General features: G+C 40.0%; 1 protein-coding gene across 1 annotated transcript in view; it reads right to left on the bottom strand.

Moving 5' to 3' along the window:
• Nucleotides 1-19,639, bottom strand: part of EXOC4 (exocyst complex component 4) — an 815,775-nt gene that overhangs the window by 771,865 nt on the left and 24,271 nt on the right. The window contains exon 3 of the mRNA XM_082632942.1: nt 12,780-12,974. Within this exon, the coding sequence (XP_082489068.1) occupies nt 12,780-12,974 (195 nt within the window). The remainder of the gene's footprint in view (nt 1-12,779; nt 12,975-19,639) is intronic.

Raw genomic sequence — 19,639 nt, 5'->3', positions numbered from 1 at the left:
CCATCAACAGCGATCAAATCAGGCCATCAAAAAAGCCCATTCTTAGAATAAGTCAGTTTGCTAACGTAATATTGATCAGCCGCATTCAGGTGCCCCGTCTTCTCCCTCAGGAAGCCCAATACCTATTATGCGGACTCAGCAGGCTCTCACCACTACGGACAGGATGCTAGCCACCTCCATTCTCCCTTCATTACTGCCAGGGTTATTGCATGTTTTTATTTAATAAACCTTCATCAGCTCAAATGGAGGGTTGTTAGTAGTTGAGGTAACAGCCAAATGATAATGCTCCAGAGAGATATCAGTGCTTGGTGGTGCATTAACAAAGAGAGGACAAGGGCTGAGGTCAAGCACGTGTCAATGTAAATGAGGCGATATTAGGTACTAAAGGCTTAATGCAATAGACTGCCTGGGAGATAATGGAATTTACAGGATAAAGCAAATGAGATGAAGTTATTGATAAGTGAAGGGAGGGGTGCCTGTAAAATAAAGTGCTGTCAAAGAAAAGGCCTTTGACTTGTGAATTTCTCCTGTAAAGGATCTTCAAATCTATCTTAGAAAACAAAACTCAAAAGAGATCAAATGTGCCTTCTAACTTCATCAAAGATCTCATCCTATGACTGCCATGAACCACTGACTTGTTCTAAAAGCATACCAGTCTACTAAACTATTCTTAAGCTTTTTTGAGGGTTCTCCCTTATTTTTGGTTTTCTTAAACATCAGGGCATTCTACCACATCTAATTCCCATATTTTATTAAGGCAAATCTTTTTTTTTTTCTCTTGTAAAGTATGGGCAACCGGGTCTTCTAAAATACCCATCCCATTAGCACAAGCCTCACAGAATGACAGTATCCGAGAAATGAAAGGTAAGAATTTTCTATTTTCAGGGGTCCTTAAAAGTTGTTAAGACTGAAGCCCCATGCCAATTTTACATATTAAAAAACAAAAAGTGAGGCCCAAAAATGTTTTTCTTAACCTTTTTCTTTCAAATTAGAAAAGTAATAGATGTGCAATCAAGAAAACTTGAAAAACAAATCACAAGGAAAAAAAGATCCATATTTTTACTGATCACATAAAATACATTTTAAACCGACTCCTTCCGATCATTTTCCACACAGAGTTTTTACAAAAATACTGTTACTTTTCAATATGCTTTTTTCATTTGGAAATATTTTGGGACCATCTGCCCATCACTAAACATGATTTTTAGTATTTTCTTGCTAGTCCATAATATGAATATTCCATAAATGACTTAAACCAACTCACTATACTTAGGTAACTGCTAATTTTTGTACTTCCATAAATCTTACTGTGATAATTAATTATCCTTGTATACATATTTTTGAACACTTCACAATTAAAATTCTTAATTCTTTCCTTAACATAATATTCAAGAAGGAGAATTCCAAGTCCAAAGTTATTTAGCGCTTCTGATGCATAATGCCAACTTAAGAGCATTATTTTGTTCTAAATGGACTTAACGGCTCTGCTCACAATCACTTTCCTGATGAAATTAAACTATACCTAATACCTTATAAGAACTGTAATTGCTTATGGAAAAGCTCACGAAAAAATCCTTCTTCGTTCCTAATTTTATGATGCCTTCAATTCTCAGTTCCCATTGTTACCAAAGACTCTTGGCCTCTCTGTACACTGGTGCCAAATCGAATCTCAGAATCTCAGAGACAGAGTCTGGGGTGAAGTAGAAAAGAACAGCTTTATGACTTTGGCAGGCAAAGGGGGCCACAGTGGGCTCCTGCCTTCAATGTGTCCCAACCCAGGAGGATTTGCTGAGGGTTTTATAGCAGTGGTTTGGGGCGGGGTGGCGGGGTGGGGGGAGGGGCGTGAGCTACGTGGCTCTGACAAGATTAGGGGGTGAGCAGGGCTTGCTCTCCCTTAGGTTCCTCTCAGGTGGTCTGTCTCCTCATCTTGATGAGCTTCTCTGGTCCCTTTAATCTCGCCTCAGGTGGTTTCTTGGCTGCTCCTCCCTTGATTAGCGACTGTTCAAATCTGCCCTTTGGAACTCAGGGCAGGTCATGGGGGCTGGAGTCTTGCCTACAGGAAACGGGGGACCGAAGGGCCTCATGCCCAGGAGCCCCACAGGGCCTCACTTGGTTTCACCATCAGCGCTCCATAAAAAGAGCATTGGAACTTGGGTTTCTACTCTACAATACAAGAGAAGAGACCACTGGGAAAGACAGTGTCATTTAACAAGTGTCCCAAAGTCACTTACCTCTGTCATCTTATTTGTTGTTTGCGGACAAGAAAAAGTTACAGAACGCTCTCCTCTTGTGAGATGGCAAAGGAGGTCTCTGAGAATCACTTCCGATCACTTAAATCAAGACACACGTTCTGCAAGGGCCCCAAATCCATTAGAAATGCTCAGCGCTTCTACAGCCCTTTACTAACATAACTACTAAAATCGCAAAAAAGAATGTGAGAGGAATATGGCTTTTTTTTTTCATTTTAAGAGCTAGGCAACCACAAGTAATTAGTATTGGGATGGATCTCAAAGAAAATAGACGTCCTTAGCAAGCTCCCCCTATCTTATCAAAGCCAAGCAAAAACTACTGATCAGCATTCTCAGACCACCACCAGGTTGAGAGAGGGCTCCCAGCAACAACAGGCGTTGCCATCTGCTGCCATTTTTACACATACATGAGGATCCCCACCTGGCCACAGACTGACCAGTCAAAATCCTGTTCGAGCAAATCCATACGTGAGGCTGAAACCAGACATAAGAAGGACGATGTCAGCAAAGGACTTGTGTGTTATTCTTGACTGAGATCATTCCTCCTACAGACTTGAAGTGTGTAAATGTAAGCACGTGCACCTATGGTTAACCTGATTACAACATGTAAGCATTAGTGATGGTAGAACCAGGAGAGAAATGCTGCTCAACATCAGAAGCCCCAGACTACCACTTTCTTTTCACCTGGCCCCGTGTGATAGTGATGACTATCATGCTACCTACACCACTGTAAATTTCTATACTGCCTTCTGTTTCACAAAGCACTTTACCTGTACAAAGTTTCATTTTTATTCTCACAACCATTCTATAATGTACACGGAGTAAGTATGTATATCCACTCTACAGAAGAGGATACTGGAAAACAGAGAGAAAGCGATGCATCTGTCTAACCTCACAAAACTAGTGGGTTGTTGGGTCAGGACTAGAATTAAGAACGTCTGGCTTTTCAACCCATTTTGTTTTTACTATACCATGCTGTACCTAGACACCACTTGTCAATAAATAAATGTATTGCCCCAATTTCAATCCATTCATTCCCGGCAGTAAGTCAGATAAGAACACACAGTAAAGATACAGAAATGAGAGCACCAAGATGACAGCTCTAAAGAGTTCCAAGTCAGCTCAAACCTGGAGATCATCTAATTTAGTCATTCAACCAAACTCATATTGACCAAATAATCAGGCTATAAAATCAGACTAAGAGCCAAATACTCATCAGCTCTATCCAAAAACTGCACTAGAGGACAGCAACAAAGTAACTTTAGTCAACCTACAACATTTCTACATAAAGGTCAATATTGCCATGTGATGTCTGCCTTACACAAATATTTGGTTTCAAATGTAAGTGTTAAGTCAAGGACAATTCGTTTTGGTCTATTGCATAGCATAGGCTATACCCTACACTTCACTGGTTCCAAATCTGTCTGAACATTGGAATCCCTTGGAGAATGCCAACAATTACTGAAGCTAGCATTCTACCCCCAGAGATTTCAACGTCATCAGTCTAGGGTGCAACCTGGGCTTTAGGATTCTTGAAGGATTCCCTAATGTGCAGAGTCTGGGAACCACTGCCCTACAGCCAAGTGAGCCAGCTGAAAACTGCTGAACCCTATGAGGTTTAGTGAAATAAAACAGAATTTCTATTTGCTTTAAAAGAGGCAAATGAAGAGCAGATAGAAAGAGCAAACTAACACTAAAAGAGAAGGAAAGCTATTACAATCAGCCAGTGCCTATCAAACAGTGTGGCTTTTAAAAGCCCCAGCCTTCAAAAACAAACATAAATGAAAAGGGCAATGAGCGGCAAGAAAAATAGTTACTACAAAGCCCTGTACTTTTACTCTCTAGGAGAAACATAACGCTGCCACACTAAAGCTACTTACTTAATTTGGGATCCAAAAACCGAGGTTACTCATTTTCTAACTTTATCTTCAGCTTTTCCGTCATCTTTTTGCCAAGAAAATCAGATGTAGGTGTTTGAGGGAATTCAGGGTTCCCAAATGCAACTGAAAGCAGCTACGGCTGACCAGACAATTAAAATAGCACACCAGACTACCCCACTCCCAGCCCCCGTATTCCTGGAACTCCTGTTGCACTGACCGTGATACGAGATGCTGTTCATTTCTTCATCATCTGTACCTTCCTCCTAGCACGTAAGCTCCTTCAAGTTTAAGGCCGGGGCTTCCCTGGTGGCGCAGTGGTTGAGAATCTGCCTGCTAATGCAGGGGACGCGGGTTCGAGCCCTGGTCTGGGAGGATCCCACATGCCGCGGAGCAACTAGGCCCGTGAGCCACGACTACTGAGCCTGCGCGTCTGGAGCCTGTGCTCCGCAACAAGAGGCCGCAATAGTGAGAGGCCCGCGCACCGCGAGAAGAGTGGCCCCCACTTGCCACAACTAGAGAAAGCCCTCGCACAGAAACGAAGACGCAACACAGCAAAAATAAATAAATAAATAAATAAAAACTCCTACCCCCAACATTTTCTTTAAAAAAAAAAAAAAAAAGTTTAAGGCCACCTTCACAGATCCACATACCAGCAACACAAGTAATCAACAAGGGCATCGGCACATTCATTTGTCCGTCTATCAAAATACGTGCCAACTTCTTTGCTGACAAATTATTAGTATAGAATACTGGCATCAGTCTTTCAGATGAGTATTCTACACTAGGAACAGATGGGCTTTAACGGTGGCTGTTGCATTATTGATCACTGATACTTTTTTTTTTTTAATCATGTAGGGAAATCTACATGGAATATTGAAACATTTTGCAGTCACTGAATCACTGTCGGGTTAGATCCAATACGTTCGCTAGAGTTTCGGCTCCTGATATTCCCAGTGCTTTCACCTCAATACCATTCCCAGAGTCAGGATAGGAAAAATCAGCCTTGTGAGATCTCAGAATCTTTCAAGCCAGATGAAAGGAATATGCACTTTGGCCCCTTTTCTCTTGTACATGAATCAGTGGATGCATGGTCACCCCTTGCCTGCCCATAATTTGAGAAAAGAGGCATTAGTTTATTTGCTGATGACACAGTTTTACTGGCACCAACAGGACCAACCTCTTGGTCCACTGGTCCTGCCATCTAGGCAATGACAGAAAGAATAACTGAACATCAACTACTCTGACACTAAAATCAACATTTGTTGATAAGTACTCTCTTATAGTGAACTGGCTTGTATCTGATTACAATACCCAAGAGATTAACACATCTAGTCAACTAAGACTAGATTTTGCAACAAACTGGTCTTGGATAGTTTACCAACAAATTACATTGCTCATAATTGGACAGTCAGTGGGTACCCATCGAACATATACTTGATGTAGGCCGAAGAGGTGAGTGATGACACAGAAACTGAAATTTGTTCATGCCAAATCCCAAAAATATGGCCTAGAACTCTGGGGTCTTGATCATCCATCTGTGCCTGTGTTAGAGCAGACTAGACTTGTTTTCCGAGAAAAATCCTATCTCTGCCTGCAGGAATTCCTTGACCATATAAAATGTGGAGTGGTCTTTCATTCAGGGCAAGAAGAAAAGGAATCAAAAATGCCTAACTTAGCCAGCCCTACTTCAATGCTTATCAGCTCAAAACAAGTCCACCTCAGATGGGTTTTTGAAGGTATAACATGATAGCAATCACTACATCCTTTCTTACAGTATCAGTAAACATAATCAATCAATTATAAATAACATTTCTAAGGTCTTACTATGTATACTGTGCATACTTTACATACATAGCTTAATATTTCATTTAATCCCTTCAACAACTCTGGGGGCATACAATTATTCTCAACTCCAGCTTTCAGCAAAGTCAAATTAAATAAGTAGCCCCAAGTCATCCAGCTAGTAAAGGTCAAAGCTGGGATTCAAGCACAGGTCCACCTGACCCACACTAAGACCCACCCCATTCACAGCCTTGAATGTTGTACAACAATTGCAAAGGCTCTTGTAAACTAAAAATATTACACATATACCTATTTTTATTATATGATCTTAAAAAACTATGCAATTAAATAGCTGTTTTACTCTCTTCACCCCAGATGTGGCCACATCTTCATAGGGTAAGTGAAATAATTCCACCATACCATTCTTTCAGCAAAGCACTCTGGGAAGAAGGCAGCCAACATATATATGTTGTTATTATAATTATCATAATAATCCTTATCTGACTATACAGCTATGGATTCTTTTTAAAAAGGCATATAAATTTTTAAAAAAAGACAAAATGATCAAGAGACATTCAAAGTCTCTACAATCTCAGGAAGCCTTAGAAATGAAAAATTTATTTTAGTCACAAGCCTTGTGACTGTCAGCTAAAGTGCTTCAAAACTACTCACACTGGCCTGGTTTCCACTGATTGAATGCAATTATGAATTGACTTCTATGGGTTGATAAATCAGAACTTGTGTGAGTGGTTTTCAAAGCTCATCTGTGCAATTTCAGTTCGATGCAGACTTCCACACAAAATTCTCCTTAAAAAAATAGTTCATAAAAATATTAACTATCAGGAAATACCTTCCTGGTTAGCTCATGCCACTGGGAAGAAGCTGCTGTTCTTACATTAATAATTCTTCCCAGAATTAATCAGTCATTGTACATTAGAACCAGCAGCTGGAGTGTTTTGAGTGATAATGAAACCTGTAACAAGGCATCTTCAGCCGTCTTTTCAAGACAATAAGGGAATTAAAATTTCAATTTAAATGCAGAGGTTTGAAACACGCTTCACTGGCAAAATTACTTCAATTAATGTGAGTGGAATACAAAGGACAAACTGCAGAAATGTGATGCAGCAACCAGAAATTATGTCATTAATGCGCTTGCATCAACCCAGCACAATGACTGCAGAGGTCTAATTTAAACTGTACATATCACAAAGCTACAGGCTACGGTATTAATCAAGTCTCTGATTTCAATGTGACGGATACAGGCTTCTTGTTGGATCACTTTTAGCTTTTCATAGGCTAACAGCAGCTGTTTACCTTGAAGGAGGAAACAAAAGGCCATGCCTATTTGCAGACATCCCCTGTCATGACAATTTATTTTATGCAATACTCAGGTTATCAAAAGACATAAATATCCCATCTAGAAGCCAAGTCTATAGCTATCAGCCCAGGCTGATGGTGAAATAGGAACTGCAGGAGCTGACAAGAGCCATGGGTCACCACTGATTTATTTACTCTGAATTTATTAACCTGAGTAGGGATTAAATTACTGGGCATCTGCACCTGCCTTAAAAATGCAAAGACAGGGCTTCCCTGGTGGCGCAGTGGTTGAGAGTCCGCCTGCCGATGCAGGGGACACGGGTTTGTGCCCCGGTCCGGGAGGACCCCACGTGCCAAGGCTGGGCCCGTGAGCCATGGCCGCTGAGCCTGTGCGTCCAGAGCCTGTCCTCCGCAACGGGAGAGGCCACAGCAGTGAGAGGCCCGCATACCGCAAAACAAACAAACAAACAAAAAAAAAAAACAAAAAAAAACGGAAAGATAAAATCTCTTGATAAAAAGATCTAAGCAAATCAGAGGGGTTTGAAAGACTACATTGTTCTGTCTTCACTTTCCTCTGATGTCTTTTAAAGGAAAGTACTTTTTCTTCTATTTTTAATTTATTTTTATTTATTTATTTTTGGCTGCCTTGGGTCTTCGTTGCTGCGCACGGGCTTTCTCTACTTGCGGGCGAGCGGGGGCTACCCTTCATTGAGGTGTGTGGGCTTCTCATGCGGTGGCTTCCCCTGTTGTGGAGCACAGGCTCCAGGCACGTGGGCTTCAACAGTTGTGGCTCACGGACTCCAGAGCGCAGGCTCAGTAGTTGTGGCACACGGGCTTAGTTGCTCCAGAGCATGTGGGATCTTCCTGGACAAGGGATCGAACCTGTGTCCCCTGTACTGGCAGGCGGATTCTTAACCACTGCGCCACCAGGTAAGTCCGCCTCTGATGTCTTTTAGCAAAGATTTCCATTTGGACCCTTGAGATGCCTTAAGTAGATTTTACTTCTAATAGCACATAACCATGGGGAAAGGAAATGTGATTATTTTCTCATATGAAGTCCAATCAAAGAGCAATTATAGACCTTACTATTTACTCATATACAAAATATCAAATTGAAGAATATTTCCAACCCTTTGAGCACATCTTAAATCCTACCTCCATGAAATCTTCATTGTATATTAGAATATGCTAAACCCCCTGGTCATCCAAGCCAACTACTTCCTCTGGAAAATGCAGAGGATATCAGAAACCTATCTCTCATAGGGTTGTTGTGAGAATTCAAAGTGTTAACAAATGTAACATACTTAAAATGGTACCAGCACACAGTGAGGGCTCAACACATATTAGCTATTATTATAATTATTGTTTTTGTTGTCCATTTAAATATTGCAGAAAGGAGGAGTTAGAAACTAGAGAACCTTGCCATTAAAAAAACAAAAACAAAACCTAACAAAAACCCCAAACCAGAGGAGAAAAAAATCAGACCAGAGCTCCTAGAGAGGAATTTTCCTTTTCTCTGTTTAGTGGTATCAAAGTCTTCCACAGAGTTACCCGTGTGGCTAATCATCTGTGAACTCTGACCATGTGAAGTACATTATGCTAAGTACAGGGTAGACAAAAATAGGTAGGATATAGTCCCTGCCCTCAATGACCTACCATACAAACAAAAGCAATTATATTTCAGTGAAATACACACAACTTATGGAAACAAAGAAAAGCATCTACTCGTGTCAAGTAATCTTGCCACAATAAAAATATATAATAATCCTTTTTAAAAAAAAAAAGAGAAGCATCTAATTACCTGGGACATTCAGAAACTTGATGAAATTTGAGTCAGGTCTTAAAGAATAAATCATCATTTTCCAAGCAAGCAGGATAAGGATTAGGTTCAAGGAAATTTACGATTCATAAAAAAGAAATCTATCACATCCCTATACATCAGCAACAAATAACTAGAAATTATAATTAATGAAGAGCCACTATTTTAAAAAGCAACCAGGAGCTGATAGCCAGAAGTAAAGCTAACAAAATACATGTACTGTCTCTAAGGAATACATTACTAAGCATTACTATAAAGCACATAAATTAAGACTTCAATAAATGAGAGATACCCTGTTCTGAAAGACCTGATATTACAAAGATGAAATTCTCCTAAATTTAATCAAAATACCATCACGCTTTTCATGGAACTTGACAAGTTGATACCAAAATTCATATGGAAGAGAAAAGGGCCAAGAATAGCACAGACAGTTCTGAATAGCAAAGTGAGGGAATGTCTTCACCTGCTATCAAGATATATTATAAAATTATAGTAATTAAAACAACATGGTTTTGGTGCAGATATAGACAAGACCAACTGAACAACAAAAAGAGCTCAGAAACAGAACCATGCACATGTGAAAACTTGGTATGTGACCAAGATGGAATTATAAATAGGTAGGAAATGAATTCAATAAATGGTCTGAGCCATGGGCCTCCCTGGTGGCGCAGTGGTTGAGAGTCCGCCTGCCGATGCAGGGGATACGGGTTCGTGCCCCGGTCTGGGAGGATCCCATATGCCGCGGAGCGGCTGGGCCCGTGAGCCATGGCCGCTGAGCCTGTGCGTCCGGAGCCTGTGCTCCGCAACGGGAGAGGCCACAACAGTGAGAGGCCCGCGTACAGCAAAAAAAAAATAAAATAAAAAAAAATAAATGGTCTGAGCCAAGTGGCTATATAGAAGGTAAAATTAGATCCCTAGTTCACACCATATATGATAATACATTTTAAATGGATTAAAGACAGTGATATAAGAGATTCTCTTTATGACAGTAGGATAAAAAACTTTCTCAAAATAAGTCACATGACAAAGGAAATAAAGAATGAAAAACATTATTGAATTAAATTTTAAAACTTTTTAATAAAAGACACCCTAAACAAAAAGATATACCACCAACTGGGAAAAGATATTTACAATCCATCTAACAGACAAAGGATAAGTATCCAGAGTACATAAAGAACTACAACAGAAAAAGAGGAACTTCTGGGAAATCTCTCTCTCACACTTACTCTTTTCTAGAGGTGACAGCCCTTCCTTCCCACACAACTCCCCAGGACCCCCCTTCCCCCAACCACATAGTTTTAGTTGGAACTGACAATCACAGTACCCAAGCTGCCTAAACTAGATCTGACCCCCATTTTTTTTTTTTTTTTTTTTTTTTTTTTTTTGGTGGTATGCGGGCCTCTCACTGTTGTGGCCTCTCCCGTTGCGGAGCACAGGCTCCGGACGCGCAGGCTCAGCAGCCATGGCTCACGGGCCCAGCCGCTCCGCGGCACGTGGGATCCTCCCAGACCGGGGCACGAACCCGTGTCCCCTGCATCGGCAGGCAGACTCTCAACCACTGCGCCACCAGGGAAGCCCATGACCCCCATTTTTGAATTAGAAGATTATTTTCCTCTGCAAAGCTGGAAAAATGTAAAATACAGCTCACAACCCTTCTTTTCTCCACACACCCAAACCCCGCCCACATGTGGAAGAAAGTCTATAGTAAAACAATGAAAAAACATGCAAAAACATACAGATGGCATTGCACATATACTCCTGTTCTTTTAGCAGACTGGTTACATGAGTAAAGCAATTATTTTACCTAAGCTAGCTGGAGCTGAATTTCTGTAACTTACAGCCAAGAATTTAAAGAAGTATTTAATGAGGTCCTTAAGTCAAAACAAAGAAAAGACAGTGCTCATTATTAATTAGCTCTTAAATAAATTAGCCCTTAAGGAATAAAGGCTAATCCTAAAATCTGAAACCCTAAAATGAACATAATTAACACCAAAATAAGTTCTAACAACCTATTTTTAATATACGGCACTTGCTTTAAAAGCAGGCCCACTACAAAAAATCATGATTCAAATAGATGTGTAAATGCTACACAAATATATATAAGCTTATCTATTCTGATTGCTCAATCTTGAATATTTAGCACATATATGCCTTCCTAACATAAACCAACAGCAAAGCTAAAGAGGTGACTAATTTTTTTTGTTGGACACCATATAGTCATTATTAAGGAAGATGACACTAAAGATACTGAAAATACCCAATTATTTTACCACTCCAAAGAAAAGACCATTATTAATCTCCCTCCACTGTGGAAACTGACTATTCACTATCACACAACCAGGTTTTAATATATGAGAGAATATCACGGCGCAACTCATCTCTTGGTTACCAAATTTCCTTTAAAGCTTCTCATGACGGACTTTGAGCAAAATTCTTCTTGAAAGTCTGAATGAATTAGAACCACTTAGAGGATTTAACCTGTTTTTCTCCTACTAATTCCTCTCAGTGTTTTTTCCCCCCCAGTGCTACAGCCAATCTAATTTGTTAAAACAAAGATAAGGGACTTTCACCTACTGTGAAAAGAAAATCCAAATACAATCCATTTACTCCTGAAAGTTTCTGTAGTCGCCAGACAACTGTGAGAAGGAAGTAGGGAAGTTTGTGTGGAAAGAGGAGGTGGAATGAGCAGCCCTTGCTAACAGCCACAGGCCCTAGGAAAGTTAGCGCTTTTAGGGAGCAAGATGTGTATTTTTGTTTTTTTATTCATTATCTTGACGCTCAGCCACATGTACCACCAGCTGCAACCTTCTCTGAATTTTCATTCCTAATTCAGAAAGTAGCAAAATGGGCTTCCCTGATGGCACAGGGGTTAAGAATCCACCTGCCAACGCAGGGGACACAGGTTCAAACCCTGGTCCAGGAAGATCCCACATGCCACGGAGCAACTAAGCCCGTGCACCACAACTACTAAGCCTGCGCTCTAGAGCCCGCGAGCCACAACTACTGAGCCCACGTGCTACAACTACTGAAGCCTGCATGCCTAGAGCCCATGCTCCGCAACAAGAGAAGCCACCACAATGAGAAGCCCACGCACCGCAACAGAGAGTAACTAGAGAAAGCCTGCGTGCAGCAACGAAGACCCAACGCAGCCAAAAATAAATTAATTAAATTAATTTTTTTTAAAAAGTAGCAGAATGGATGAAGATACAGGCTAAAGGCTAGGCTGTGGAATACTCCTGCTGGACAAAGTTATTCCAGAATTATTCCCCCCAAAATTGTTTTCTTTCTTATCAACTTAAAGGAAAAAAACAAAGCCCTAATGTAAATAGTCCTTCACAGAATTTTTGGAACATAGTTTATAAATCTCCTAAACTTCTCTCTCTCATGCAGATTTCATTCTTCAAAATGGGATTCATTAACTATCTTCCTCTGAAACTAAAACAAACACCTCTCATTACCATTCCAACATGACTGAAGTACTGGTTTCTTACCATTATACTTCTTGACGCTGTTCCAAAGGCAGACAGTGCAAACACTGACATTAGGAAGAGAATCGCCTACTATTGCAAACACTGACGTTAGCAGGAGAACCAGGCAGGCTTCACCTGCAAGCGCTCGTGAATGCCAAGAGGGCAGTTTGTCATGTGCTTCATGAAGAACAGAATTCAGAGAGAACAGAAGGAAGCACTCTATCTTAGCAGAAATGCCCAGGAGTGCAGGCTGTGCTCTTACCAGCATGTCGGTGGCACTGAGATAGTGCTTGCTGGCCATGCACTGTTCCAGCTTTTGAGGCACTTGCTTGATATTCTCGATTTCATCCAGCAGGTTCAGGACATGCTTGTGTTCAATTCCTTCAATCCACAATTTCCGAAGCTCATCTCGTTTGCAATGCAACAGCATCTTGCATGAAAGGAGATTCTCTTTTACCTACAACAGAACAGTTTCAATCTTGGGTCAGTCCAAAGTCTTTCCAGCCTAAACCCACAATTTGGTTAGTATTCTTCACCAGTACTGCTATTAAGTAACAGTTCCTAGTTATCACTGCCACTCATTCTGCTGTGGTTAATCTGCTTGTGAAATTCTAATCCTGGTTATGACACAGACTCACTTGCTCAGGTCTCCACTTCTCTGTATTTTCTCTCCTGAGAAATGAGAAAATTACTCAGGATACAGAGCATACACTCTGAAAATATGAAGTTCCACACCAAAGTTAATATATCTAGAAGGGAATGACTGATTTGAGAGTCCGTGCTATTATTCCTTCCCCATTCTTCCTGGCATATTTCCTATTCAGCTGATAGGTCACTTGGTCCATCCTTCTAGGTCTAGAACTTTAGCTGAAGTTGATAACAAAGGAAATGGACGCTCGTCTCAACTGACTAAAATGAAGGTAAGCCCAGTTTCCAGAAAAGAGTAGATGCTTCCAGAGACAGTCATGAAATAAAGGGAATTAAAACATACCAAGAATTTTTTCCATGTATTCTGATTTTAGGTATTAAATATGACAGTTGCAGGCATTCTCATAGATCTGCACAGTTTGCTGATCAGCCTAGGCACAGCCTGATAACACAGGAGGAGGAGAAGAGAAGCAGGGAAGGGTAGTCACCATGTACATAATAAGTGTATTTTCATGTTCTACCCTAATTAAAAATTTGATTTTTATAGCATGAAAAAATAAAAAGAATCATGACCTTTCACAATTCATAGAACTACTTTCATATACTTTTGACATTCCTTTACATGTATTTTTATTTAAATTAGAATTTCATGTTTGTTTCCAGTTTTGGTTTTGTTTCCTGTTTGAGGTAAAATTTATGCATGAAAGTGTATCTATCACTTGATGAGTTTTAGCAAATGCATACACACCTGCAATAATCCAAACCTTCGTCAATATATAGGACATTCCCATCACCCTAGAAAGTCTACCATGTTTTTAACAATTAAAAATCTGTCTTCTTTTACAACGTTTGGTGTGGTGGTACACAGACTCATAATGCTATGTTTTGGTGACTGTAAAACTAAATTTTGACATTTTTCCAGCAAACATGGAAAATACGAATTGAATGCTAAAATTAGAAGGTATCTTGAGACAGCATCTAATCCAATCCTACAACTTTAGGACAATATCTAAATCATACTTTTATCAAACTGTCCAATGTAAAAAGAGCCCTGAATAAACAGGTTTTGTAATCTGTCTTGATTAGCACAGAAGAATGACTGTTAGCTTTCTGGGGAGTTATAGACGCCTTTGACAATCTGTTGAAGAAGGTTCTAATCACCTCTACTTCTTCCATCAATCCCAAAGAGATACCAAAATAAGTCTATTTACTTTTTTAGCATAAAATACCAAGAAAAGAGAGAACAGAGAGGAGGGAACAGCAAGGATGGCAAGAAACCCTTGGAAGCTGGTAAGAAGAGGGCTGGCATCAAGTGGGGTTTGCTAACACTGAAAAGGAGGCACCAAGAATATTGAAGGCAAGAGTACAGGGTTGAAACTAAGTATCTTGAGCCCTCATCCAACTTCCTCATCAAACCACACAGACATGTAATTCCCTCCCCCACGGCACTGGCCAAATAGGAGGTTTACAACCTGAAGAAACTGAACTAGAAAGAATCTGGACCAGGAAGTGCCAGACAGCTGAGAGGAGGGTGTGAGGCACTGGACAGAAAACAGGAGGATGAAGTCAAAGTGGACCCACTGACAAGTAAGGTCCTCAGCTCTCCCTGGACCCTCAGCCTCCTTCCTGGGTTGGCTCCGGTAACACTCAGCTTGACTTTGAGCCCCAACACAGGAAACTTATGGCTTCCCCTGGGAAAAACAACCAAGGAAACTGCTGGGTCCCTACCCAATCATCGCTAGACAAGCCCCACCACGTGCTGTGAGCGCCGTCTCAGCTTTGTACTATACCTCCCTTCTCCATCCAAACAGTCAGCCAAGGATCACCACACAGTCAAGGAAAGCCTGTAATATGGAAAGACAGGCATCAAAACAAAGAAAAAAGTGCTGAGGGGAGTAGGGGAACAGAAACTAGGCAGGAAAAAGAAATTTTAAAAAGCTGTAATTAATATCCCTTGGGGGAAAAGATATTACATCAATGAAACAAGAATAGGATGCTATAAAAAATTCAGAGAATGAAAAACAGCTCTTGGAAATTAAAAATATGATAGGAAAAAAAATCCAATACAAAGGTTAGAAGAGACTCTTGAAATCTCCAAAGAGTAAGACACAAAAAACAAAGAAAGGAAAATAGGAGATAAAAGAAAATGGGGTGGTTGATAAGCGAGGTCCAAATAAGAACTCCAGGGGAGGAAAAGTGAGACAAAGTGGAGAAAAAATAATAATAAAATGGAAGAAAATGTTCCAGAGTAAAAGACATGAACTTTCAGATTGAAAAGGCACACAGAGAGTTCGAGACAATGGAGTGAAAAAAGAACCAGGGCACGTTATTCTGACTCGTAAGAACACAAGGATATAGAGACAATCCTAAAAGCTTTCAAAGGAGGAAAAAAAGCCATACAAAGGACTGTGAATCAGAATGTGTCTCAACAGCAACACTGACAGCTACAAGACAAAGGAATAATGTATCTTCAAAACCCTGAGAGAATTATTTCCCAGAAAAACTATCAATCAAGTGTGAGGAAAAAATAAAGACATTTTCAGGCATGCAAGCTCTTAAAAAATAAACCTCATATGCACCATATCTCAGCAAGCTACTGAAGAATGTACTCCATCAATATAAGAGAAAAACAAGAGGAGAAACAGAGGATCCAGGAAAGGGGGAAACCGATGCAGAACAAAGGCAATGGGATTTTACAATCATTAACTCCAAGGAAAACGAAAACAAAACTGCACAAGCAAAAACAGTATGCTGCTGGGCTTCCCTGGTGGCGCAGTGGTTGAGAATCTGCCTGCTAATGCAGGGGACACAGGTTCGAGCCCTGGTCTGGGAAGATCCCACATGCCACAGAGCAACTAGGCCCGTGAGCCACAACTACTGAGCCTGCACGTCTGGAGCCTGTGCTCCGCAACAAGAGGCCGCGATAGTGAGAGGGCCGCGCACCGCGATGAAGAGTGGCCCCCGCTTGCCACAACTAGAGAAAGCCCTCCCACAGAAACAAAGACCCAACACAGCCAAAAATAAATAAATAAACAAATGTGGGGTTTAAAAAAAAATAGTATGCTGGATGGTTTAGATGTAAATATTTACGTCGTTGTAATAAAATACGCACCAGCTATTTAACCAAAAACTAGGACACAACTATACAGAGAGGATGAGGGAAGAAGATGAGGTGGGGTGGGGGAAAGAGTGAAGGAGGAACCATAGCTGGGAGCTCATATACAATGTCTAAAATAGAAAGATCCAGAAAAGTAGTATAAGCATATTACTTAGAAATACAGAAATACAAATATCTGGGAAAAAAAAAAAAAAACTAAAAGAGTAAAATTCCATACCTCTGAAGTGTTGGAATTAGTACTTTGGTAGGATGAGGTAGGGAAATGCTGGTTTTTATCAGCATTTGTGGTTTTATTTGATTTTTTAAACACATTTCTCAAGGCCATTCCTAGATCCTCTAGGAGTTCTTGGTGCCTGGGTTAAGAACTCTAGCTATTAAATCCATTCTATGTTAAATTTTAGTTAAAATCTCTCAGAATCTAATTTCTGATATTCTACTTATATCACCTTGGTTCTATACTTCTCAGCTTTTCCCTCTGTGTGTAACGGTTACTATGGAAACTGTTAAAAATAAATTTTATGTCATACAACACCCAACTAGGCTCTGGATGCAGATAGTGGGAGATAAACTTACAGGGTGTCAGTAAAGCTTGGCAATCTCCCTTCTGATTGGAAAAAAAGACCATTATGGCATTTCACACTAGGATATATACAATGTAATCAGCTCACTCCTCACTTTTGCATAGTACATGGAGGAAAAAAGAAAATGAAGGTAGAATGTGTGTGTGTTTGGGGGTGGGGGAAATGGCATCAGGCTGTGTGGAAAATGAACATCACCAAAACCATTTCCTAAACGGTTTAGCCAAAGCTGCAGACATAAGAAGCTAAAAGAACTTTTAATACTAAATTGCCCTGAGGCCTCAGCGTTTTGATCAGAAAGTCAGTTATGAAGAAATGTTCTTTTAAAACTTGGGGTGGCAGGGGGAATAGCAGTCAGCAATAAAATGGAAGAAATGTGAAGAATCTCAAGATTATGCTGAGCAAAAGAAGCCAGACGCAGGAGTATACACGCTATGAAGTTCTGCAACAGGGAAAAATAATATATGGTGACAGATTTCAAATCAGTATTTGTTTGGAGCAAGATGGGGTTGGGAGTATGGCCTATAAAGAAGCAGGAGAGAAGTCTCTGGGGCAATGGAAACATATTCAAGGATATATGCGTTTGACAAAACTCACTGAACTAAAAATAATGCATTTTATTGTACGTAAACGCTAGCTCAATAAATATGATTTTTGAAACAGGGAGGGGAGAAACAGGGCTATGTCTATCAATGAATAAATGCAGGTAAATGTAAGAAAGGTACCATATTCCACCTAAATGTTTATTTCTCAAAGGCCTGTTCTTTTAGAAACATGGTGACGGCATTTTAATTCCATTCTAATTTAATCAGGATAGTTAAGATTCAAAAATTCTGTTACTCTGTTTCTTCCTTAAATAAATCCATGAAGAGTCAAGCTTTTCAAATCATGACATCAAAACCCAAGTAAAACTACCAAACGTAAGGTAGATAGCTAGTGGGAAGCAGCCGCATAGCACCGGGAGATCAGCTAGATGCTTTGTGACCGACTGGAGGGGTGGGATAGGGAGGGTGGGAGGGAGGGAGACGCAAAAGGGAAGCGATATGGGAACAGATGTATATGTATAACTGATTCACTTTGTTATAGAGGAGAAACTAATACAGCATTGTGAAGCAATTATACTCCAATAAAGTTGTAAAAAAACAAAAAAAAAACCCAAGTAAAGAAATCCTTCCTCAAACACAAGTTTCCTTTGCTTCCTTAGAATTCTAGTAACTTCATTTGCTCCAAATCACCTGTTCAGAAAAAGCAAGAATTTCAGTTTCAATAAACAAGAACTAAGTCACTTTAATTAGAGACTATTAGAAAAAGAGAAAATAAGGAACACAGGGCCCAAGAGGTCATTATGAATGGATATGTGAGATGACACAGAAAGCAGAGAGAATTTTGCAACCCTGCCTTGAGAAAGATCAAGAGAGAAGGAAATGAACTGGGGCCTCTGAACAACACGTTGGGACATGTGACAGAGGAGGATGCTGATGGAGGCACAGGGGAGGTGGTGGAGGCCCTAACTTTTAAGTCATAAAATCAGAAAAGCATTGAACTTGGATGAAGTATTAGGGGAGGAGGGGAATGCCTTTGAGTGTGCATATTATCTGTAATAAAATACAACAAATGTGCAAGCACTTCATTGATACTGTAGACTAGAAATACCCTGTAAAGTTCCTCAGAAGCAAGGGATGGTAAATGAAACTAGAAATACCCTGTAAAGTTCCTCAGAAGCAAGGGATGGTAAATGAAAATTAATGAAACAATCAACGTTATTCTTACTTCTAAAAGAACAGAGTATCATATTTTCTCTTTTTTGTAGTAAAAACAAATCCACATATAATAAGCATTTTCATGGGTATTATCCTAACACATGTCCAAGCCATTTTTTCCCACAGTCTTAAGAGAAAGTGCTTAAAACAAATGAACTGTAGAAACACTACTCACTGCTCTGTTTACAAGCCCTTTAGAACTAAAGGTCATTTTTTAATTACCCTCAAACTTCTATTTCTCATGCTTTTTGCTCCTTAGTTTTTCAACTTCCATTCTAAGGTCTTAAATTCTGAGAGGCTCCACTCAACCTTTTCCAAAGGCAATACTATCCCTTTGAGTTGCAGAGTCTGGATACAGAACACAAATACAGATACAGTTAAACTTAATGAAAAGACTGCCTTGTAGTTCTTGTGACCGCATTAATGATCCGGACCACTGCGTAGATTTTAAGTGATGATATCTCATTCTTGCCCACAGTTTGGCATGTCCATTTCTAGGCTTTTTTTCCCTCTCTCATACAAGCAGCTGGGATTTTCTATCTTATGCCTGGGCTTAAATAACTTCCTACCAAAACCATGTTGTCCTACTGTGACTTTCTTTTTTATATCAATTAAGGTTATTCTTCATTCTAATTCTACCTCACAACATATACTCTCATATAAAAAGTCACAAAATTATTTTAGTTAACTGTTAAGTAATGAATGTTACATTACTCAATGATCAAGCCCTAACAACTTCACTTTAACAATCACATATGGTTATTTCCAATTACAGGCAAGAAAAATGAGTTAAGAGCTCGATCAAGCACCAACAGAACAGCCGAAACTGGGGCGAAATGTAAAGCGTTTGTGCGCACATCACAACAGAGACTAGTATCTGTGTTTTCCCTTCAGTTTACCTGCTTCTAGGATAAGCATTAGATGGATACTTAGTATCTTTAAAGAAATCTGGTTATCACCTCATCTACTTAATACAGGATGGAAGAAACACTCAAATTCAAATACTACCAACGAGCGT

The sequence above is a fragment of the Mesoplodon mirus genome (assembly GCF_964341445.2).
Source record: "Mesoplodon mirus genome assembly, chromosome: 9".
Classification (NCBI taxonomy): Eukaryota; Metazoa; Chordata; class Mammalia; order Artiodactyla; family Ziphiidae; genus Mesoplodon; species Mesoplodon mirus.
This window is presented reverse-complemented; position numbering and strand designations above follow the sequence as displayed.